Source organism: Protopterus annectens, chromosome 10.part0, assembly GCF_019279795.1.
Source record: "Protopterus annectens isolate FY-2018-M chromosome 10.part0, PAN1.0, whole genome shotgun sequence".
In the NCBI taxonomy this organism is placed as follows: domain Eukaryota; kingdom Metazoa; phylum Chordata; order Ceratodontiformes; family Protopteridae; genus Protopterus; species Protopterus annectens.
In genome coordinates this window covers 972,591,364-972,612,774 of record NC_056744.1, presented here as the reverse complement: position 1 = coordinate 972,612,774, position 21,411 = coordinate 972,591,364, and the positions used below count along the sequence as shown (strand labels likewise).

At 36.8% G+C, this 21,411-nt stretch overlaps 1 protein-coding gene across 1 annotated transcript in view; it reads right to left on the bottom strand.

Moving 5' to 3' along the window:
- The window catches only part of XPR1 (xenotropic and polytropic retrovirus receptor 1), a 2,667,923-nt gene that overhangs the window by 487,018 nt on the left and 2,159,494 nt on the right, over positions 1–21,411 (bottom strand). Inside the window, 1 exon segment of the mRNA XM_044085740.1 lies at positions 1,824–2,018. Coding sequence (XP_043941675.1) covers positions 1,824–2,018 — 195 coding nt within the window.

Sequence of the window (21,411 nt, the reverse complement as noted above, 5' to 3'; positions counted from 1 at the left end):
ATTTTGAAGCTGTCTAGTACACAGAAAACTACACTACATGACCAGCACACCAGTGACACCAATAATTTAAAGAAAGAGAACACATCTTACATTTCCCTTTTTCAGAAGCAAAAATAAATTACCCTGTATGGTAGAATTTTGCATTATAATTCATTAAACACTACAGAGTTTACCTCTCTGATAATGTGCTTATATGTTTTCATCGTTTTTGCCACTCTGTTTTTTAAATGTGTTTCTGAGTAGTACCCAACATTCCTACAGGAAGCAGGAAGAGTTATGTGCTAGTTGGGATTCAAATTTTATGATAATCAGATGTTCAGATTTTTTGACTGGATATATCTACTTTTCACTGGCCTTTATTCCTATTTTCAATGATTGCAGGTTGCAAGACATGTAAAGGTATGAAGCAATCCACTCTGACGTATATTGGTCACTGAAGTTAATTAAGAGACCCAAAGTCCTTTTGGAAGACCTTAAAACAATCCAGAATTACCTTTTCTTGAAGTTGACTATAGGAACAGTTGAATAAAGAAGAAAGCCTAAGTTACTGGAAGAATTTCAGTCTCTTCCACAATAGAAACCTGCACCTCAGGTTCCTAAAATTCCACCTTTATGTTAGAAAATGCTGATGTCAGTACAAATTAAGTCACTGGTCTGGTTTCTAAGTGATGATCACCTAATATCATTAAAAGCTCTGCAGAGGCACAAATTTCTGTCAATGGCATCCAGTGAAAATAAATGACAACTTCAACATCAGCTAGCAAAGTCTCACAACCCAATGTGGACAATACCATGTTTTTTAATGATTCAGACTCCTTATAATTTTTTTTTTTACTTTTCTGTTTTAGCTCGTTCCACAAATACCACTACTTGTGGTCATTTACTGAATAGATTTCAAAAACAAAGCAAAATCTCCATTTTAAATTAGTGGCCTGAGTAAAAATTTCTACAATTACCACAAAGTCTGACCCTATGAACTGGATCTAAACAAAAAGGCACTGAGAAAGGAAGACTCCTATGGCTATTCTCCTGTCATAATTGTATTTTTGGATGTAGTTAGTTTTCATCATCGGATAACATCCACAGTAAAGAAACTATGCTAAAACAAGAAAACAAGTGAAAAGTAAAAGCCACTAATGTAGAAACACTGTTTTGCACAATATAATGCCCTTTTGTTAAGTTGGGAGATGCACTACACTCAGAACCACAACAGAATGTTCATCACTGGGATATATAAGGGAGACATGCACAAACCTACCTCACTGCATTCCTGTCTAAGATGCACATCAACACCTAGCAGGGATGAAACTATTCATTTTGCAAATTTCTGACTGGACATTGATGCCAAATAAGGTGGGTATTACCAAATGTTATAAATTAATTTAGTGTGACTCTCCCTCAAGAAAGTATTTAAGTACAGGGTTTCAAAAATGCCTTTCCTATTATGAAGTTGTTGAAGAAAGGAGTAAGGCAAATGCATAGTTGTTACAAATTCAGAATTTGCCTTTTCTCCAAGTGATGGAGACCTCAGAGGTGCTCATAATCAACAAGTTTTTCTCCCCTTACCAAAATACTGATTTTGGAAAAATATCCATGCAAAATCTTCTGAGTGCAGCTTTGTGCACTTACTGTACACAGATCACCATTTCTTACAGGAGATGCCTTTTCAAAGCAGAGAAAGCTTACAGTCACTGGTAGGACAATACTAAAATAAAAGCAGTACTATTACAACTCTTCCTAGATTTCTGCAAAGAAGACCCAAGAGTTGAGTTCCAAATGTATAAATAAAGATAGCCTTGCATATTTGATGTTTAATGACATACCTTTATGGGTGCTATACAAGGCTGCAAATGTTACTACGAAGAAGGTGGTAGAATATTTTCCAGCATTTACCAGGTGTGGAAATGCACGCTTGGTGTCTCTGTATCGGCGCAGGCACTGAGTAAACCGCAACCAGGCTGGCAGACACTGGATAACAGCACGAAGTCCATATGAATAGTTGTTGCACGTCAACATTTCTATGAGGTAAGAACAGAACAAAAATTAATATAATTTGTATTTAGTGTGGCTATTTCACATACATAAAATAGAAGCTATATTCTCAAGTTGCAATCTCATGCCACAATTTCTCTGTAAGCACAAAAAGGCATTCATATACAACCAGAACACATGCATATCACTAAACTAATTATTTACACAAGTTCACCCCTTTTCAGTGCAGTCCTAGTCAGCAAGCTTTACACAAATGCGCACAAAGGCACACAACAGAAAACACAGAAATAAAACAATGCAAGTAATCATTTTAGGTAATGAACACGTCTAAGTATCTAAGATACAGGTAAATTAAAAGCTGCATTATATATTCATCTTAAAGTACACACACTACATGCTAAATAACATCTGGGTATTACTTTATAGTACACAACCAAGACGCAGGCGACAGATAAGTTAAATTAAGAAGTACACAATAAACTCCTGTTACAACGCAAGCATTCTTGTTTTAATGAACAGTTAGTAGTGTTGACAGTACATGCATTTATTATTTATTTTTTGTGTCCCAATGTCTAGCAACAATCCTTTTCTCCCTCCACCCCCAACTCTACGTAGGCTACTCATTTCCGCTAACAAACAGCTGTCTCCACTTCATTCATTCATTCCTGTACAGGCAGTGATTTAGTGGGTGTGGTCTTTCTTTCCCTCTTTCCACACAGTGGTTTGATCATGGAGTCAGTATATTTAAGCAATGAAGTGTGAGGGATGAAGCCCCCACATGAGATGGTCTAGGCAGGACTAACCCCTTCAATAAATCCTTTTTTTATGAAGTTTTCACTAGCTGAAAGTTCAACCTTTTTATCCCACTTGTGGAACTTCAGAAAAGGTAGAGGAAGTGGCATAAATACTAAGTAAATACAGAAAACGATTTAGAAATTTATTTTTTTACTATTAATTATCATAGTAGAAGTATTATATGCAAATGAAACAAATAAAATGAGTCAAAGTTCTGTTGGCATATGGCCTTATCTGTGCATCAGAGAGTGGTTAAGTGCACAACAAAAGGAACATAAAACGCAATCTCTGTTAGTCAACATGAGACATTCATTTCATTCTCTCATAATTAAACATTTCAAATAGGCTTAGAAGATCTTGCTCTATGTTCTCACTCCAGCCAGAAATAAGAAAATAAAAAAATGTTCAAAGGGCCAAGTATAATCAGTGTCAACCAAGTACAATTTGAGCATTTTTCTAAATTTTAAGGCTCACAGAATGGGCCAAGAGATGAGAATAGGTTATTACAACTGCCTTTTATGACGGCTTCCTTTCCAAGTCTTTTAAGTTGTTGCAAAGCTGCATACATCTTAAGCGGGCATGATGCAATACTAGAAAGACTGGTACACAATACTCCTTTTTGGCTTCCCTGGAGAGTTGAGTATCTTCAACTTAACTGAGCCAACTCTTTACATTAACTCCTCCTCAAACCACCGGACTGACACCACCTGTAACTTACAGCAATCATCTTTGTGATCACCACTACTTGAAGAATAAGCAAAGCATTTGATTTTACACCAATACCACCTTTTTGTGTCACTAAATTCCAGCACAACTTCAGAATAAAAAGGATGAAACACTGGCCTTAATATCTCTGATGTAAGCATTTGTGTTTCCCTTGGAAATTATCAGTTCCCCCAGTTTAGAACCATGTTACTTGTTTACGTCATTATTTAATTCTAAAAAAACATCAAGTTTCAGAAACATTTCAGGTGGGAAGGGAAGGCAAAAAATGTACTCTGCAGAGATCAACTACAGCATGGACTTGTGAAAGTGCTTCCTCATGGAAAGTACTGCTGCAAATGTAGTCTACATAGAACTATATAGGGCATATGTACAGTACAAAAATGAAGGCAAACCTGACACGGTTTCTCCTTAGAGGGCTATACTTGGCAACATAAAATTAGACAGCCATTATTTTTGCTTCACAGCTTACTACAATAAAATAATACTTAGCACTGGAATTAATGATGCATGGCAAAGTCCTATGTGGAAACAAAATGCAGTACAGCAGTGTGAGGCACCTCATTTTAACAATAAATATTTTATCCTTTGACCTCAGTCCTAACTCCAGATCATTGCACTGGTTGCAAAATATTTCATCAATGAATGGCAGCCCCTGCTTGAAAGCTGTTCTAGCTCTGCTTCTGAATTATCTCCCCGGGTTACCAATCATCTGGATGGCAATGGCAGATACTTCCTCAGTACTCAAAAGACAAGGATTCCAGCATAATCTCAAGCTATATCCTTCTCTCAGAACTCATGCACCTCTCCCCATCATCTTTGGCAGTGTTTCACTAGGTTAGTCTCAGGGATTGTGCCCCACAGTGATGAGCAGGAAGAAGCAGCTACTTTAGCAGTAATATCACTAACAAGTACCAGGCTTCAAAAGACAATGACATCATGGTACAAGCTGCAACACCGAACACAAAGGCCAACAGACTCACCATAGCTAGACCCTTTCACTGGTCCCTGTTCCACAGTAAACCTAAATGTCTAAATTTGTCACGATAAACTCGTATATCATTCAGCCAAACCGCGCACAGCATCACTCTGAATACATAAAGCAAACAGCAAACCATCTACATACAGCTATAAACATCTGCAATCAATACAGGTAAGGAGGGACACAACTACTGGAGAGAAAGGAAATAGGAACACATTTCTATCCTTATGGTAAGTGGCTTAGGGAGCTGTACAGTATTTCCTTCTCGGTCTTGCCTCTCCAAAGCCTTCTTCTTGGATAGAGTACAGCAAACTAGAAGCAAGCTCCTTATACTATACTCTGAAGAACTGCCTTCACAAAACCACCCTTTGCTTTAGACTGACAGGGTACCTTAAAATACTTCATAAAGAGTTGGATGGGAGAACAGGTCGTTTACCTCTTGAATTTCCCAGCCAATATGCCCTTGAAGCCTGCACTAAAACAACACCCTCCCAACCTTTCAACAGAACGCACTCTAAATGGACCTTTCATGGATCTGCCATCATCCCAGCAAGACACTGCAACTAACAAGCCACTTGGAAATCATTTGCTTGCCCATCACAACCCCCACCATTTCAATTTAAAAGAAGCAAACTGGCAAGACATGTAGAAACCTTTGTCCTGCAGGCCTGTGATTGTTTTATAGGGTTCATCAGGTCAAAAACGCAATCCCTGAAATTACAAAAGGAAGACACAATTTTAGATATGATCTTGTTCACAAAGGAAGAGTTTGTAGCTAGATCTATTTTCCCTTTGTGAAACAGTGTGTAACCAGCAATACACACAAGGGCCTGAATTCTTAAATTCTCATAACTGAAGCTTCTGCCATCAAACGTCTTCAAATACAAGAGGTTTGAAGTAGCAGACAAGATCAGGTTTTAGGAAGGCTCTGTCAGTATTCTCAAGACAAACTTTATATCTCATTCTGGAACTGGCATTTTTTCGTGGAGGTTTAAGATAGAAGCTTAAAGTGCTATATCGTTTCCAAAATCTGTCTAGTACAGAAGCAGATGGCAAGATGCAATACCTTGCCCTGATGATACAAGAAATCCCTGAAGAGCAAAAGAAGCAACCTCACTGCACTTGATATGTTGGCAAAAGCAAGAGAATAACTGATGGAAAGGTTTACTATAGGCATTTTAACCAGGATGTCATCAGAACATCCTGTGGCATGCAAAACAATTGTAACTGCATATTGCCTTCAGACAATGAGTGTCCTTCTGCAAGTCTTCAAAACTCAGTGTCCACAGAGTGAAGGCTTCAGGGCTTGGATTCCCACTTATTGCCCATACCCAACAAGCAAATCATCTCATGTAGTTGGACTGCTTGCTCTCCTGCAAAATTAACTGCTACCACCTTAATTCCCAAGGGCAGATCTAGGTTCCAAAAATTTACAGTAATCCTAAATACCTTTCAGGAATGAATACTGACCGGTTTGTTTGCGTACTGCACAATGACGGTACTTTCCAAAATTCTTCATACAACTCTGTCAGAAAGAGCTCTGTAAAATGTCTTTATTTATTTAATGCTTGTTAATTGGGTAAGTAAGCTGATCTAAACCCATTCCAGCCACAATATTTGCCAAGCAAGCAATAACAAAATATATACATACAGCAAATCACCTTGATAGAAAATACAGACACCACTGGATAAAACAAAAAAGTTTTAATCACTCAAGGTTTCGGCTTACCACAGAAGCCTTCATCACAACAAAGAACCCTAAAAACAGAAAGACCCCAACATACTAAAACCAGTCAAAAGCAACCAATCAAAGCTGCACTCCAATTAATTGGAATGCACTCCCCATAGGTCTTACCACTACAGCCACCTTACCCAAATTCAAAATATCCCTAAAGAAACACCTGAACAGGCATTGGCTATGTCCATGTCTAAACCCACACTAACCCAAAAAAAAAAAAATAAATAAAAAAATAAAACACAAATCACATATGAGAAATACCCAATAATAATAACCTCATGAACCTATATGTATAATCTTTCTAAACCTTTCTCTACCCAGACTATATACACCTCTCAACAACCATTAGAACATTACTATCAGAATGATAACTTGTTATCCTAGCCATTCTAAGGCTATGTTTTCAACCCTTTTTTCCTAAGGGTTTTCTAACAGCTTCCCTTTTTAACTAACCACCTTTTTCCCCCTTGATTGTCTTCCTTAAAATCAATCTGTGTTAACACTTCATTCGACACACTTCAATGCTGTGAAATGATTTGTGCACATATTTCATATTACAAACCTACAATGCTGCTAAATTTCAGTGTAACCATTACTATATATTGTCACTTATTTTTTAAATTTTTAAATTTCAATGTAACCATGACTTTAGAGTGTCACTTTTCTGCACATGTGGAGCTTTTCTCCCTGGGCGTCCGCTGAAAATGGGCATGTATCCAGTCGGACTCTCCCGGTTAACAAATGTAAAATAAATAAAAAAAATAATAATAAATTGCAACAATTCTTCTTAAAATAAAAATATTTATATAAATACAGAAAAAAAATTTCTTTCTTCAGACATCAAGGATTGGACCCTGTCCATGAAATTGGTGTTTACAGTGGACAGTAGTAACATTAGGGACATTATTAAGAACAATTGGAGAATTTTTGAGGCACACAATGATTTTAAGATTATCTTAGGGTTGTCACCTTTATTTATTAATAAAAGGGCACATAACTTTAAAGAATTATAAAAAAGGGACACCGAGGAAATCAGACAGGTCATAGAGCTAACTTTAAGTGTTTAAACTGCAATTTTTGTAGGTACATAGATGAATGTCTGTATTTTGAGGTTTGCATTAGTAACAAAATTTGGCAGGTACCTAGTCTTTTCAACTGTAATACTTCTTATGTGGTGCATTTAGCAAAGTGCTCAGCCTGCATGGCTTTTTATACAGGATAAAACAACAAACCATTAAAGAAGAGAATGTACGTTCATCTGTATGCTATTCGAAGTAAAAATTTGGATAATGCATTATGTAAGCATGTTTACAATTGTGCAAATCATCAAAAGCTTTATTTTACCATTGTTGATCATGTACCTAGTGATTTTAATGGGAATAGGGATAGTGAATTAGACTACAGGGAATTTAAGTGGCAGATAACATTTACCGCTTACAACTTTCCAGGTTTAAATGGTGTTGCCAATTACAAAGCAGTTTTACATAGGAATGCAGATTTAAACAAATGCAAATTAATCTAATTTTTATTTGTTAGTGTTTTTATACACATTTTAGCACTTTTTTGTAAAGAATTTTTTTTTCTGTATTTATACAAATATGGTTTGTTTTTTTAAGAATTGTTGGAATTAATTGGAATGCAGCTTTGATTGGTTGCTTTTGATTAGTTGTAGTATATTAAGAGTCTTTTGTTTAGGGTTCTTTGTTCTGATGAAGGCTTCTTTGGTGACCTGAAAGCGCTAAACCTTTTGTGATTAAAACCTTTTTGTTTTCTCCAGTGGTGTCCGCAATTTCTATCAAGGTGATTTGTTCTGTTTTATTTTTTCACCTTTGTTGAGGCACACAGTGGTTCATGGTAGTAAAAATATATACATTCAAATCAGATTACAATAAGATGCAAGTACATTAAAATACAGATGGAATAAAGCATAACACAACTTAAAAAAATGCAGTAAGTAGTACAAGCATGTACTACAGACATATGCAGCCATAGTTAAAAGTACATTACACTGATGAATATTCTTATTTTTAGAACAGTCACTAACTTGTGCGTTATTTTCGGTGTACTGAATATCAGCTAAGAAAACATTCAGGATCAAACACATATACTATAAACAGTGCAATGCAAAACACACAGTGATACAGGCATAGTGGAAAGTATAATAGTAATATAAGCGTAAACACAGTAACACAAGAATGAAATTAATTCATCTTTAAACCTTTCCCCTCTACGATCTCTCCCACTTCTATGTTACCTTCTAAGAAGTTGAAAGCCTTCCAAGTGGATACAGATGATGGAAGCATTAAAGTTATAATAATCAGAGTGGGTTCATGGGCAAAAGCACTACAATTACCTCAAAGATCTACCACAAACTCTCCATGACCAAGCAAGAAATCAGATGCAACACTGTCCAAAAGTCAACAGTCTGGTTATCACAAGCTTCTGAGGTAAAAATAAATGTTTGTCATCTGCAGCTTAAGATTCTTGAGCAAGGGACTGCTGAGAAGATTTGTGACCCAGGATCCAGAGGAACTCCCTTGTCCACAGCACTTTCTGAATATGTATTCTTTGGCAATATGCCAGCATAATCTGGACTTCTTTCCGAAACCAAAATGGTCGCCAAAGACAACTGCTCTGAGTGGACTTCCAAGACCGCTGCAAACTAATTAATGCACTGATTAGAGGTCTCCAAGTGTGAAACCTGAGAAATTGTTAAAAAGATAAAAACAAATAATCAATTTGGCTACAATTTAGATAATGACAATTACATGCAATATTTGGATGCCAACAACAACAAAAAAATGGAGAAAGTAAGAAAACTAACCAGAAAAAGAAAAGTTTATGGCTGAGGAGAACTTTGTACAGCTTCAGCAAAAAATGGTTAAAGTTTAAACTTTAGCACAAAAAATGGCTTCCAGTACTCAGAGACGTTTTAAGGATCTACTCAGAGCAGCTAATAAAACTGCAGAAAACAGAGGCTGAAATGAAGAAAACATTGACCAAGCATGAGACTTGCCAAGAACTGCTTCAAAAATAGTATAGTTAAAAGACAGAGCATGCAGAGGGAACCTGAGATTTTTTTGCTGTAACAGAGAAACTGGGAAGAATAAACTGCATTAATTTAAGAAAGTACAGATAAGCAACTGGATTGGTGTTAAACAGCAGGTTATAACGGACAAGGCACATCCTTTGTACGCTCCATATCTGGCCATCAGAAAGCAGAATAGAACTGTAGAAGTAAAGATGCAACCATAACAACTCAAAAAGCTGCTCGTGACAAAACTATGACAGAAGGCAAAAATATTAAAAATGTGGGACGAGTGCTTCTGGAAAATAACTGTTCACTGTACATCAAGCAGAAGAGAAGCATGTTTATCCCACTTTTCAAGGGATGTTGAGAGGCTGGTGTGATATAAGTCACTATTATCCATCTGTTACTTTTCCTGAAGGATAAAGACATTTTATTTATTTATTTACAGTTTGTTTATCGGGAAAGTCCATTGGGTCGAAAAGAGCATGTTTTCAATGGAGGCCTGGGGAGAAAAGCTCCTTGTACAGATTACAATAAAAAAACACCACTTTGAAAGTTTATAACATAGCTCAAAAATGAAAATCAACAGTTTGTAATTTATACATAGTTTAAAAATAAAAACAAGGCAAAAACAAAACAGTAATCAAAATATTTGTGAGATGTGTCCTGACACAGTATTCTAAGGACATAAAAGCAAGGAAGAATACATGAAATAGTACATAGCAAGGAATGTGTTTTAATACAGTATATTTAAGAAATATCAAAAAAGCAAGGCACTTAGGAACCTTCAAGGCTTACACTTCCTAAGTAAGTGAGGTGGAGGGAGAGAAAAGTGGAGTAGCAAAAAGGTGAATAGAAATAGCAGAGACAAGTGTTATGTTGGAAAAAGGATGAAGGAGAAATGGTGAAGATGAGTGTTAGGTTGAAAAAAAGGATGAAGGAGAGTAGGGGGAGAAATGGAAAGATTCAGGTGGGGTGAGAACAGGAGAAGAGAGATGGGAGTTGAGCAAGGTCTTAAAGGTGGAGTGGTTGTTGATAGTTCGAATGACAGGAGGAAGGGAATTCCATAATCGAGCTAGGGAGAAGGATAGAAGAAGTGTCCCTGGAGTTTGTATGTGTTTGCACACTTCCAGGAGATTCTGATTGTTGGACCCAAGTAGTCTGCCAGGGTGATGTACTTTGAGGGTGGAGGAAAGAGTGGACAATTTGAGGGTTTAAAAATAAGTTTATTGGCAGTACAGAGTTGACTATAGGATAGGATAGATATTTGGCAGTTCTAACCAATTCAAGGTGTGGAGAACATCACAAGGATTTGGATCCCATAGCAAACAGAGATTTTACTGTAGCAGGAAGCCAGCTGTGACTTTAGAGAGGATTGAAGATTGGTGAGGACAGGGGCTCCATACAAGAGGGAAGGAATTTTGGATGCATATCAGGCTATGGAGGGGGGAAAAAAAGTTCACCCTTTATGTTGCAAAGTTTAGTCAACAATGAGTGAACATGCAAATAGAAGGGGACTCTGCTTCTGACAATATTAAAGCCTATATATATATATATATATATATATATATATAGAGAGAGAGAGAGAGAGATTTTGCCACTGAAATATTTTCAACTTCATTAAGGAAAACATCTGAGTGACTGAAAAATAATGAGGATCTGACTACAAGAATGATGAAAACCCTGAACAAGAAACCAGTTTTGGGATATGGAGATGACCAGGAAGAAGAATGGTCAATGATCTGCCCCACTGAATACAGTTTAGGTATGTAAACTATGGTTCTGCAAGAAATGGACAAAAATGATGAAGATCATTGACTGTGTTAAACCGGCGGGAAAATTGTAAAGCATAAAACTCAGTTTATGTCATTAATTTTTAAAACACTTAATGGACTGAATAAGTAACTAAATAAAATTAATATCTGTATAATAGTTTTCTAATGAAAACTGCATGACATATTGCAAAGTAGTTCTGTATATTATGCGGTTAAAGGCATTTTAAATCCAAGGAGGGAGGCTATTAGAGACTGTTGTATGTGTTAGTGATATTAAAGTAAGAAAGTACTTTTTAGTTGCACTATTTCCATGCTTTAGAATGTAAAAAGAAAAAGGCTACAAAAAGAAGCAAGTTAAAATTAATATAATGGAGTGATCTTGGGCTGCTGGGAGTATAAAAATGTACTGACCACATTATACATAGCGTTGCATTACAATAATCCCCATATTTTTATAGAGGCGAGTGTCTAGATCACTATTCTTAGTTTAAGGTATACATTTTTTAACCAAAACCTGAAAAACAAGATAAATGATGAAAAAAAACGAAAAATCGTAGTTCTTTCTTGAATTTGAAAAGTTGCTAGCTTTTTTTTTTTGTTACATTAGCATATACTTTAAGCTGACAACAAGCAGTCTCCTGGGGGGTGCAATTAATCAAGAGAGGTCTTAATAGTATGTTTTAAATAAAATCCAAAAGGTGCAAAGTCACTGACGTTTAAAGGAATAGTGGCAATCATTTCAATTAAAATAAAAAAAATAAAATAAACTGAAATTTGAAACAGTGGAAAGTGAATAGTTATATAAGTAGTTGCCAGCAGCCATAGTACTTTAATGCATAACAACAGTGCATAGCTTTTTTTTTATTTCAGGGTAGACAGTGCACATTTTCTTAAGGTTAAAAGTTAAAGTTCAATGAAAAGCTGCAAGCTGTTTTTCACATCTAAAAGGGGAAGATAGATATGATACAAACTGACAGCAATCTGTTTAAGTGGGAACACAGATTCTCACATGAGCATTAACATGGTTAGACATGATTTTAGAATACCTAACACCTGTAGTTGCAGCTTCTGATTTGGAGAAACTACTCCTATTTGGAGTGGAAGACTTCCTTTTTAAAAAGTGTATATAGCTATGTATGTTTGCTGTGAGATAAAAGGGAATGGATATTTCGAAAATGTGTTTAGTATTTTTTTTTGTTTCATGAGAGTTATTATTGAAGTGAAAAGCCTGAAAAATGTAACATGGATTCAAACAGAGACGAGAATATGCAACTGCATATAAAATCAGCATGTCACAGTTTGCACATAAGCTGTAAGGTACAAATGTGATTAAAAGAACTGTCATATACAATGTGTGCCAGCATTACCTTTTAAACAAATGGCTAGTTTGTCAATATTAACATGAAATGTACATGGCATTACAAATACTGTACAGACAAAAAGCAGAGAGTACCGAACTATATTAAGAAATGCAGGATGAAAATAGTAAGGTTAAAAAAGATTTATTTGGATAGAAATGAACAAGTAAATTTGACAAAAATGATTACAAGCTAGTTATTTAGCAGAAAACCAGTGACAAAGGAAAACAGCAGTAATAACTCTGACTATAAACAGCAGTAATAACTCTGACTGTGAGAGGGGCTCTATTAGTGACAAAAGAGGGAACAATGAGGAATAATGGCAGATTTGTGGTAGTGAGAGTTTACTAGAAAGGTATGGTTGTTTATTTATATTCCACTTTAATGTACCATTATGGAGCTTAGAAAATGTTCAGGAGAAACAATAAGCTTTCAGCAGGGAATATTTAATTATGGTAGAGAACTTGAACCTGATTTGCAGTAGTAAGAATGTACTGGGGACCTAGAAGGGGAAATATAACAGAAGGGGTCAAATTCATGAAGTAGTACAGGAGAAATACTTGGTACAGAAGACATAAATTCAGTAGTAGGAACACAGACAACATGTTGAAATTACTCCCCAAGATACAGTAACTGGGCTAGACTGGATAGAAACCATACTTCATAGGAGCATGTGTACTTAACTGAAAGCTTTGAGAGCTATACGCATCCAATAACTATATCACATCACACACCAATAATAAAGATGATGACGCAGGGTAGTGACCTAAAAATGAGACACTTGAAAAGAGGAAGATAAGAGGTGGGGTGAGGGGCTGTGATAATGTATTCCCAGAAAATGTTAGGATATATAAACAAATAGAAATGGTTAGAAATTTAAACCATGTTTTGAGTCACACGATATGAAATAAATACCATGTACCATTGTATTGATTTATGGTTGGGAGATGTATTATGCAACCAAGCTTTACACCTTATTCTGGCTGATTATTTGAATGTTACAAAACCAGTCATTCAAAGTATATTTGATATTCCAAAGGTTTGTAAATCTGGGTTGACCCCCTACACACACACACACACACACACACACACACACACACACACACACACACACACACACTGCTGTAGCTCATGGATCCAAGGCAGAAACTTTGGCCAAATTTGTTCAGGTAAGTTTAAAACAATCTTTTTGGACAAAACATATGTTTTGAAAGATACATGGCATTTTCTAAGGGCATTACACCATGCTGAATATGATGGGCTGATATTTTTGGTCACTGATGTGAAAGATCTTTTTTTGAGTATTTCACATAATTTGGGTTTACACTGGTCTAATGAAGAATTAGTACAGAGTACTGATATGAGGCAGGAAGTGATTAACATGTTGGTAGATAGTATGGAGATTGCTTTAACCAACAATTTTGCCTGTTTCAAACATGAGTATTATAAGCAGATTACTGGGATAGCGATGGGCGCTTCTGCTGCCCAAGTATTTGCCAGTATCGTGTTGTGTTGGTGGGAAAGGAACAATATTTTTTCTTCATGCTTTTCTGGTTTTATGAAGGCGTATTTACGTTACCTTTATGACATATTAATTTTATTGTCAGGTGGTATTCCACTATTGAAAGAATTTTTAGAATATATTAATCAAATTACTATTTTTCATCTTTCAAGGGTGAATATGATGACATTGAAATATGTTTTTTGGATGTCAAAATTTGTAAAAACAAAGACTGGATGGGATTTTTATCTACTATTTGTAGGAAGGACAGCCTCTCCAACAGTTTATTACAACAGCTTTCATCCTCAGGGCAAAAAAATATCTTTAATGGACAGATAAGGTTGCAACATCTAATTACAGAAGATAAGATGTTTTTGAATTACCTGGATTTATTAGGTAAAATGTTTCTTGACAGATCCGACCAGATTAAAACTGTGGATGAGATTAACTTGAAATTATTTGAGGTAAGCCAATATTGATTAAAATTGTTTATTTTTTTTTCTGGAGATTGACGTTACAACAACTGGGAGATCAATTAATAACAAAATTCCATTAATTTGTTGGCTCTTAAAATTTAAAAACACGTCAAAATCTTGCTCTTTTATTATTCATTGTAATTTTAACAATTATCTGTTTTACTAATTTCATGAAAAGGGAAATTGCGCAACATTATTTTGTGACCACAAAATTATGGTATTTAGTTAACTATATCATTTGGTGATTGAGGAGGTTGTCTTATACAATAAAGTTATATATTACATTGGCAGCAAAAGCCCTTATATTTTTATTAAATTGTGTATATTTGCAGTCATACACATTTTTTTTTTAGTTTAGTTTAGGTTTTTTAATGTGGTTTGCTTGTGCTTTATTCAAAAAGGATAGCAAGCAAGTGGGATTAAAAAAGGGAGTTTAAAAACATAAAGAAGATATGGAAAAGATGTTATAGGAATTTTTAGTGGGTTGACAAAGGCTAAACTATTGTAGAAGGGGAATCCAACACAATAACATGAGATGCAACAACAGAGTGTCAAATTTAAAATAATGGACCACTTGAAAAATATGCATGAGTTGAGAAAGGATGCTGTGAAACAACTATTTTTGAGAATAATTACACTGTGCAAAAGCTTTTATCACAACAATTTAAGTAACAGAAATTAGAAACACTTGTAAATAAACACTGGGAGCCTATGACAAGACAAATAACCAGAAACCCTATAGAGGTTCAACAAATAACAGCTATGATAGAACAGATGAAATAATAACAGTGCTGTATAATCAATCAAGAAGATGACATTATCCTGGCTGTAGTTGGGATTTTAACAGCGTATAAGGGTATCATTTTTATATTTACATTTCATGATATAAAATAAAATAAGATAAACAAAGACTACAGTGGAAAACTATTCTGTTACTGCAGCTATGGATAAGTTGGAAGAGACTAAACAGATGAGAATGTAAAACTGAATGTATGTTCTACTAACTAGAAAAGTTGCAGATGATGATTAACAAAGAGTTAAAATAATTTACTGTGGTGAGTAGTTTGAGAGATTAAGAGACACTAGTTCAAGAATTCACTACTTTGGCAGAAAGTTTGGGAGAATAAATAGTCATAACTAAGAAAATGATTCTTTTAATCTGGGATAACGAATTAGAATTGCCTAGAAATAAGCCTTACAAAGCTTAATGCTATTGGCTGCCAAATAAAAAAACAATTTCTAGAAAATGTAAATTAAAATCTGCACCAGCCATAAACAGAAGTTTTGACTACTGTAAAAGACACAAAAAAACTGGAAGCGGGAACTTCAGAAAAGAGAGATGAAAAAACAAAATCAAAAATAAACTGAATTTGTGGGGAAAACACATGCAGAATAACGTTCAAGAGGAGTGAGGCTTACAGATCATGTGCAGACTGACTAAACTGAATGCAGAACCTGCATGCAGTTTTGATATCATCAGTGGTAGCTAGTGGCATTTCAAAATGGGACTTGGCAAAAACTACATTGTTGCAGCAAAGTATTGGATCTGATGGGCATTCCATTCTCATGTCCAGTCAGGGGTGGAAGCTTTCTTAATACAAACATTGTTTGGGGACTGCTGTAAATGTTTTCCCATTTCCCTCCCATACCCTGTTGCCCATGTCCCTGCTATATTTACTAAATGGAAATGAACGTCTGTTTTTTTCTTCTTTTCTGTCAGAACAAGCAAGGGGATAATAAATATTTAATAAATACAGTCAAAAAGGTTCATGTACTCATTATATATTAACTGCATCAGAGTGTCCATTCCTGACTGCATGTTTTTAAATTCCAGATATGAAGTAGGAAAAATATCTTCAGCCCTAACCTCATATCGTCACTATGCTAGGCATGATGACATAGGTGTATGCAGCCATTCATTAACCTCTGCAGAACACCGCAGAAGTTGTGTGACGTATAAATTGTAAAAATAAGGGATTTTTAAGTAGAATCTTCAGTTTTCTTTACTGCAGATTCACTACTAAGGAAGTGAAACAACTCTATAAAACATGACAATGGTTAAGTACTAACGTGCACGTGATCTTTAAGGGAGGAAAGGAATTGAGCAATTTATGTAAAGCTGGATTAAAATAAAATTATTTTAAAAAAGATGTTTACGTATAATGCATGATGAAGATAATGAAACTGTAATTACGGTTAGTTTTCTCTTGTATTATTGCATGTGGACTCGCGTTGCAGTTTAGAATATGATGATTTAATCAAGATGTTTTCAAAAAAGCACCTGTTGTGCAATGGAGAAAGGACAGACTTCTTGTTGACAGTAAACTTTAAGGTCCATAAAGAGAACCACCACACATATACTCAGACAACTGAACAAGGTACTATGGAAGCAGTAAGCGGTCATCCAAATACAGAAAAATGTGCATGCCCCTCAAGTGCATGAGACTTATTGAAAGGATGTGCAGTACTGCTAGGATAACTCACTTGGAAAACACCCTGGGAGCTGTTGCTAGTGAGAAGGTGGGAATCCTGAATTAGAAATGTTTACAGCTTACCTGGATCTCAAGATTTCTAGCATTTGGCCACAATAGTGGAATTAAAAAAAAACAAAAAGGCACACCTCAGATCCAAGTTCATCATCCATGATCTGCAGAAGCATATGGGTAAATGGGTCTGCAATGCCACCACCATCCAGTTGCTTTATTATCAAAAATCTTTAGTAGAGAGACAGCTCACAGAAGTATGACACAGTGGTGTTCATTTTTAGGAGAGAGAAGCATAAATCTGCAAATCATGTTTGAAAGTGTTTCTAGGTCTGTTGACATTTTTTTATAGAACTATAGGCGAGCAATGTTAGGGTGCATTCTAGCTGTGGTTGAGGGTGCGTCTGCCAATAATATTTCTCTCTCTGGGAGTGCAAAACTGTTAGATTCTGTGAATTTCAAAGAAATCAGAGTTAATTTAGCCTTTAAACTGTTAATGTACGAGTAAGGTCATGTTTAAGCTAGGATCAAGTCTAACACCTACTGGCAGCTTCTTCAAGGTTAAAGGGAAGCTGCTGACTGTAAAATAAAAACTAACCAAAAGTTATAAAACAATAATTAAACTCATTAGCCTCAATAATCCACCTCTTTTTGAGTTGGTGCTGGTGGGCCTTGACCATTTCCCATTGTCAATGATGTAGGGGGATCTGCTTGATACTTTTTCCATGTCAGTGTTCTGGAGCTATATTTAGACCACTTTATTTTGCCGAAACCTACCTATTTTATGTCTCTGACAACATGGAACTTCTTGAACAAAGATCACAGCCTTTGTAAGATGCCTTCCTGGCTAGGAAATGGTTATTTTACATGCCCGGATTTTTTTATACAATTTGCATTCTTTCACCTAGGAGAAGAGCATCCATGAGTACTCTGGAATTAAGGCTTAGCCGCTTCTGGTTTCCTGTTCCTACTGGCAGGATGGAGCCTTTAGAGAGGCAGAGTTTTCATTTCCTTCGTCCAGATATGAGAGGTCTCAGTTAACGAGGTTGCCCCCTCCCCCCATTTCTGGGTGGGGGACTTTCCACGTTGCCATTTCCTTTAGCTGGTCCTTTTCTCTGTCTCACTGAGGTGATTTTGTCAAGGGGAAGGGCATCTTGGGTCTGTGCCATCTGGTAGGTGAAGGAGGCTTCTACTTCCTAGGAAGACTTCCCAGTCTTCTGGCTAGACTAAGATTCCACTCAAGTTTCACCCTCCTTGAGGGTGGTTCTTTCCTCCTACCCTGTATGAACATGCGAGTCCCCTTGTTAGACTTAGTGTTGCTTTGGTTCAGAGAGAATATCAGCCTTACTGGCCTGGAGGAAGGGATTCTTTCACTTGCTGGGGGTGTTCAGACTATGACTATTGTGCTTCACATGAAGAACCCCCCACTAGCCCACTTTTTCTCTCTTGAGGATTTTGTAATATTGATGCCTTTTCAGGTTGATGGCTTAAATGGGATCCCACTCAAAGTTGGATCTGTCTGGCGCTTTCAGCTCCGTCCATCAATGACCTGTCTGTAGAAGTGTAAGACTTCCCCAGACTGGTACACGCAGGAAGCAGTCCAGATTCCTGTGGGTCTGCACAACTCCCACAATATGTTAGTTTGGTTGTCTGTGTCTTGCCTTTGTGTTTCCTCATGATGTACTCCAAGTACCAAGTTGAGAGACTTATTCAAGGACAGTCCCTCTGGTTTGGGGACAAGCCTTCCCTTTTCATAGATCTTCTGTGTAGCTGTGGTAGTGAGGCAGGGTTGCCTCCTTCACCACCTTCCTAGTGTGTGTGTGTGTATATATATATATATATATATATATATATATATATATATATATATATATATATATATATATATATTAAGTGCTTCCTCAAAATGCCTCAATGGATCTGTGAAGATTCCAGGTCAGCAGAGAGGAGACTACCTCTCTCACTCCAACCACAACTGTTTCTGGGTAACTTATATGATTTTTGTGGGGTGAATTAAACCCAATAGAATGATTTCTAGGGTCTTGCCATCATTCTTCTGTCAGAGCGGTATACTTAAGGTCATGGGAGGAGGGATCAGTATATTAGGAGACCAGCTCTTTTGTTTCCTAAGGAAAGTCATCTCCCATTTCCCTGCTTCCTTATCATGACAGTTGGTTGTTTAGGATTCTCAAGGGGAAATGGGTCCTGTTCTTTGTGAGGTCTTTGTCATGTTCAGTCCAGGGGCCCCTGAACTCCTGTCTTCAACCCCTTAGTTGGCAACAAGGTGTTGATTGGGGATTCAGCTTTTGCACATCTGGCCTGGGTACTCTTGCCCAACTACTAGTCTTTCCTTGTGGTTGACTTTTAACCAGCTCTCAGTTCTGACCCCAAGAATCCTTCTGAATCTGATGGGACCTGGCAGAGGAGACTATAAATTACTGAGAACTCTTCGCTGGTTCTAGTGCCTATGACTCTCTAGGAGAAGGGATTGGTGTTGAGTACATCCCATCCCAGTCATTATAGGGGGTTCTTCAGTCTGACTGAAGACCAGTGGCCTGAGTCAAGCTAATTTCTCAGCTTCTGGACAATTGATGTCCTTGGTTCTCAAATGAAGACCAGGAATGAGTCATGGTACTGATAGTTCAGCATTCCCGTGTTAGAGAGGGCTGTGCTGCAATCATTTCCAGGACAACCTTCATTCTATAGGGGTCCTCCGCCCTGAGCTCAAGTGTGCTTAGTCCCAGCTTCTGTCCTTTGGGAACTGGAGTGGCCCTTTGTGCCCCCATCTTCCTTCTGCTCATATTTATTCTTGGGAGTTTGTAATTTGCTTTTTGTTGCAGATCCCTTCTCTTGGGCCTATTTGAAGGAATAGTTGAGCAACATTGAACTTTGCACCTTAAAATTCTGCACTGATGCTACTTTTGTTACATCCCCTTTCTCCCATTTGGTGGTGTGCGCAGTAGCGATCAACCTGCATTTGTGCCCTGACCCCCACCAATGGTGGGGGGTGAGAGTGTCGTTTTTTCCCCAAAAACTTGGCACTTGGTTCTTTTCTTGGATTTGACTATACAACACTTTACAAGACTTTTCTACACTGCCTTTGGAAGGGAATCTTTCAACTTTTTTATGTGATTTGCAGTCTTTGTCACTACAGTTTGTTGTTATTTATATCCCTGATAGATCCACTAGGCATGACCATGGAGTTGAACATTCTGGGAAGTTTTCTGAGTTCAGTTTCTTCTTCTGTTATTCTCCATCTCCTGCCACCATTGTGGTTTTACTGCTAGATGTTCTTTCTATCCTTATGGCCCACCTCATTGTGTCCTTGATGTAGGGTACAATAAATCACTTCTACTCTGTATTTTGCCCAACAAAGAGGACCCCTCTAAATTGCTTTACTGGTGTCAGCTAGACAGCAAAGATCAGCTTGTCTCATGGCATACTGACCAGATATAGTCTGAACGTCTTTCACTGCTGCCCCTCATGTGTATCTGCCTGCAGGAGCAAACACAGAAAAACAGACATTATAGCCAAAAGGGAGATTCATATGCTACACTTAATACAGTTGCTCCAGAAAGCCAGAGAGCATTCTCCTGTGCCAAGGGCTTTCGTTTTTAGAGAGTGCTGAGCATTGTATCTAAAGAGAGTCTGTGGTTGCTAAATATAGAACAAGTTGGGAAAAACTTTTGAACATAACTATCACTTGACCCTGATGGCAGATGATAATGAGGCTGATAAGTGCCACAAAGATAAGGAAATTCAGGATTTTTGCCTGCAAATGTATGTATAAGTATTTTTACACATCTGTAAGAGTAGAGAACTTTTACCTGCAGACCCACAGTATTGGTGCTGCCATTCAGGAGAGGTAGGAGACTACCTGGATGGGTGAAGATGATAGTGAGACCTTAAACCCAACATAACAGAAATTAACATCATTTTGCCATCTTTCAGCTTTATGATCCATCCTATCATCTGGCCAAAGGGCAACACTAAGGCCCTCAGTTATTTTGCACTTTCACATGACAGTAAAAGTTGCTCAATTAAGGAGTTATTTACAAAAAAACATGAAAAATCATGTTATTAGTATAAATAAAAACATAACACTGAATCTCTCTAGCTGTACGACTGACAATGGAAATAATGGCAATTGTTTCAACATCATGTAAGCTTTCACCTGATGCCATGCAACAATTTTAAGTCACTACATTTTAGAAATATTAATGTATTATGGAAAACCTGTACATCTTCATACTCACTACTAAACCAGAAATATCTCCAGTCTACTGCATTACACATCGACGATAAAATATTTCTGATTCCCACCATGACATTTCACACCACACACCTCAATAACATGTAGCTCTCTCAGTTAATAAATATGATTCAAAATGTGAACAACAGGTGACAGTTATAAATATCTGCATGTTTTAATTTCTCCAAGTCTTTTGGTTTTTAATGCCATGACAGAAATGAACTCCATTCCTAAGTCAAAGCACGATTAAAGCTCATGAAATTAGTATTGTTTCAATCTTTGATCTCAGTCAGAAGTGCTCTTTG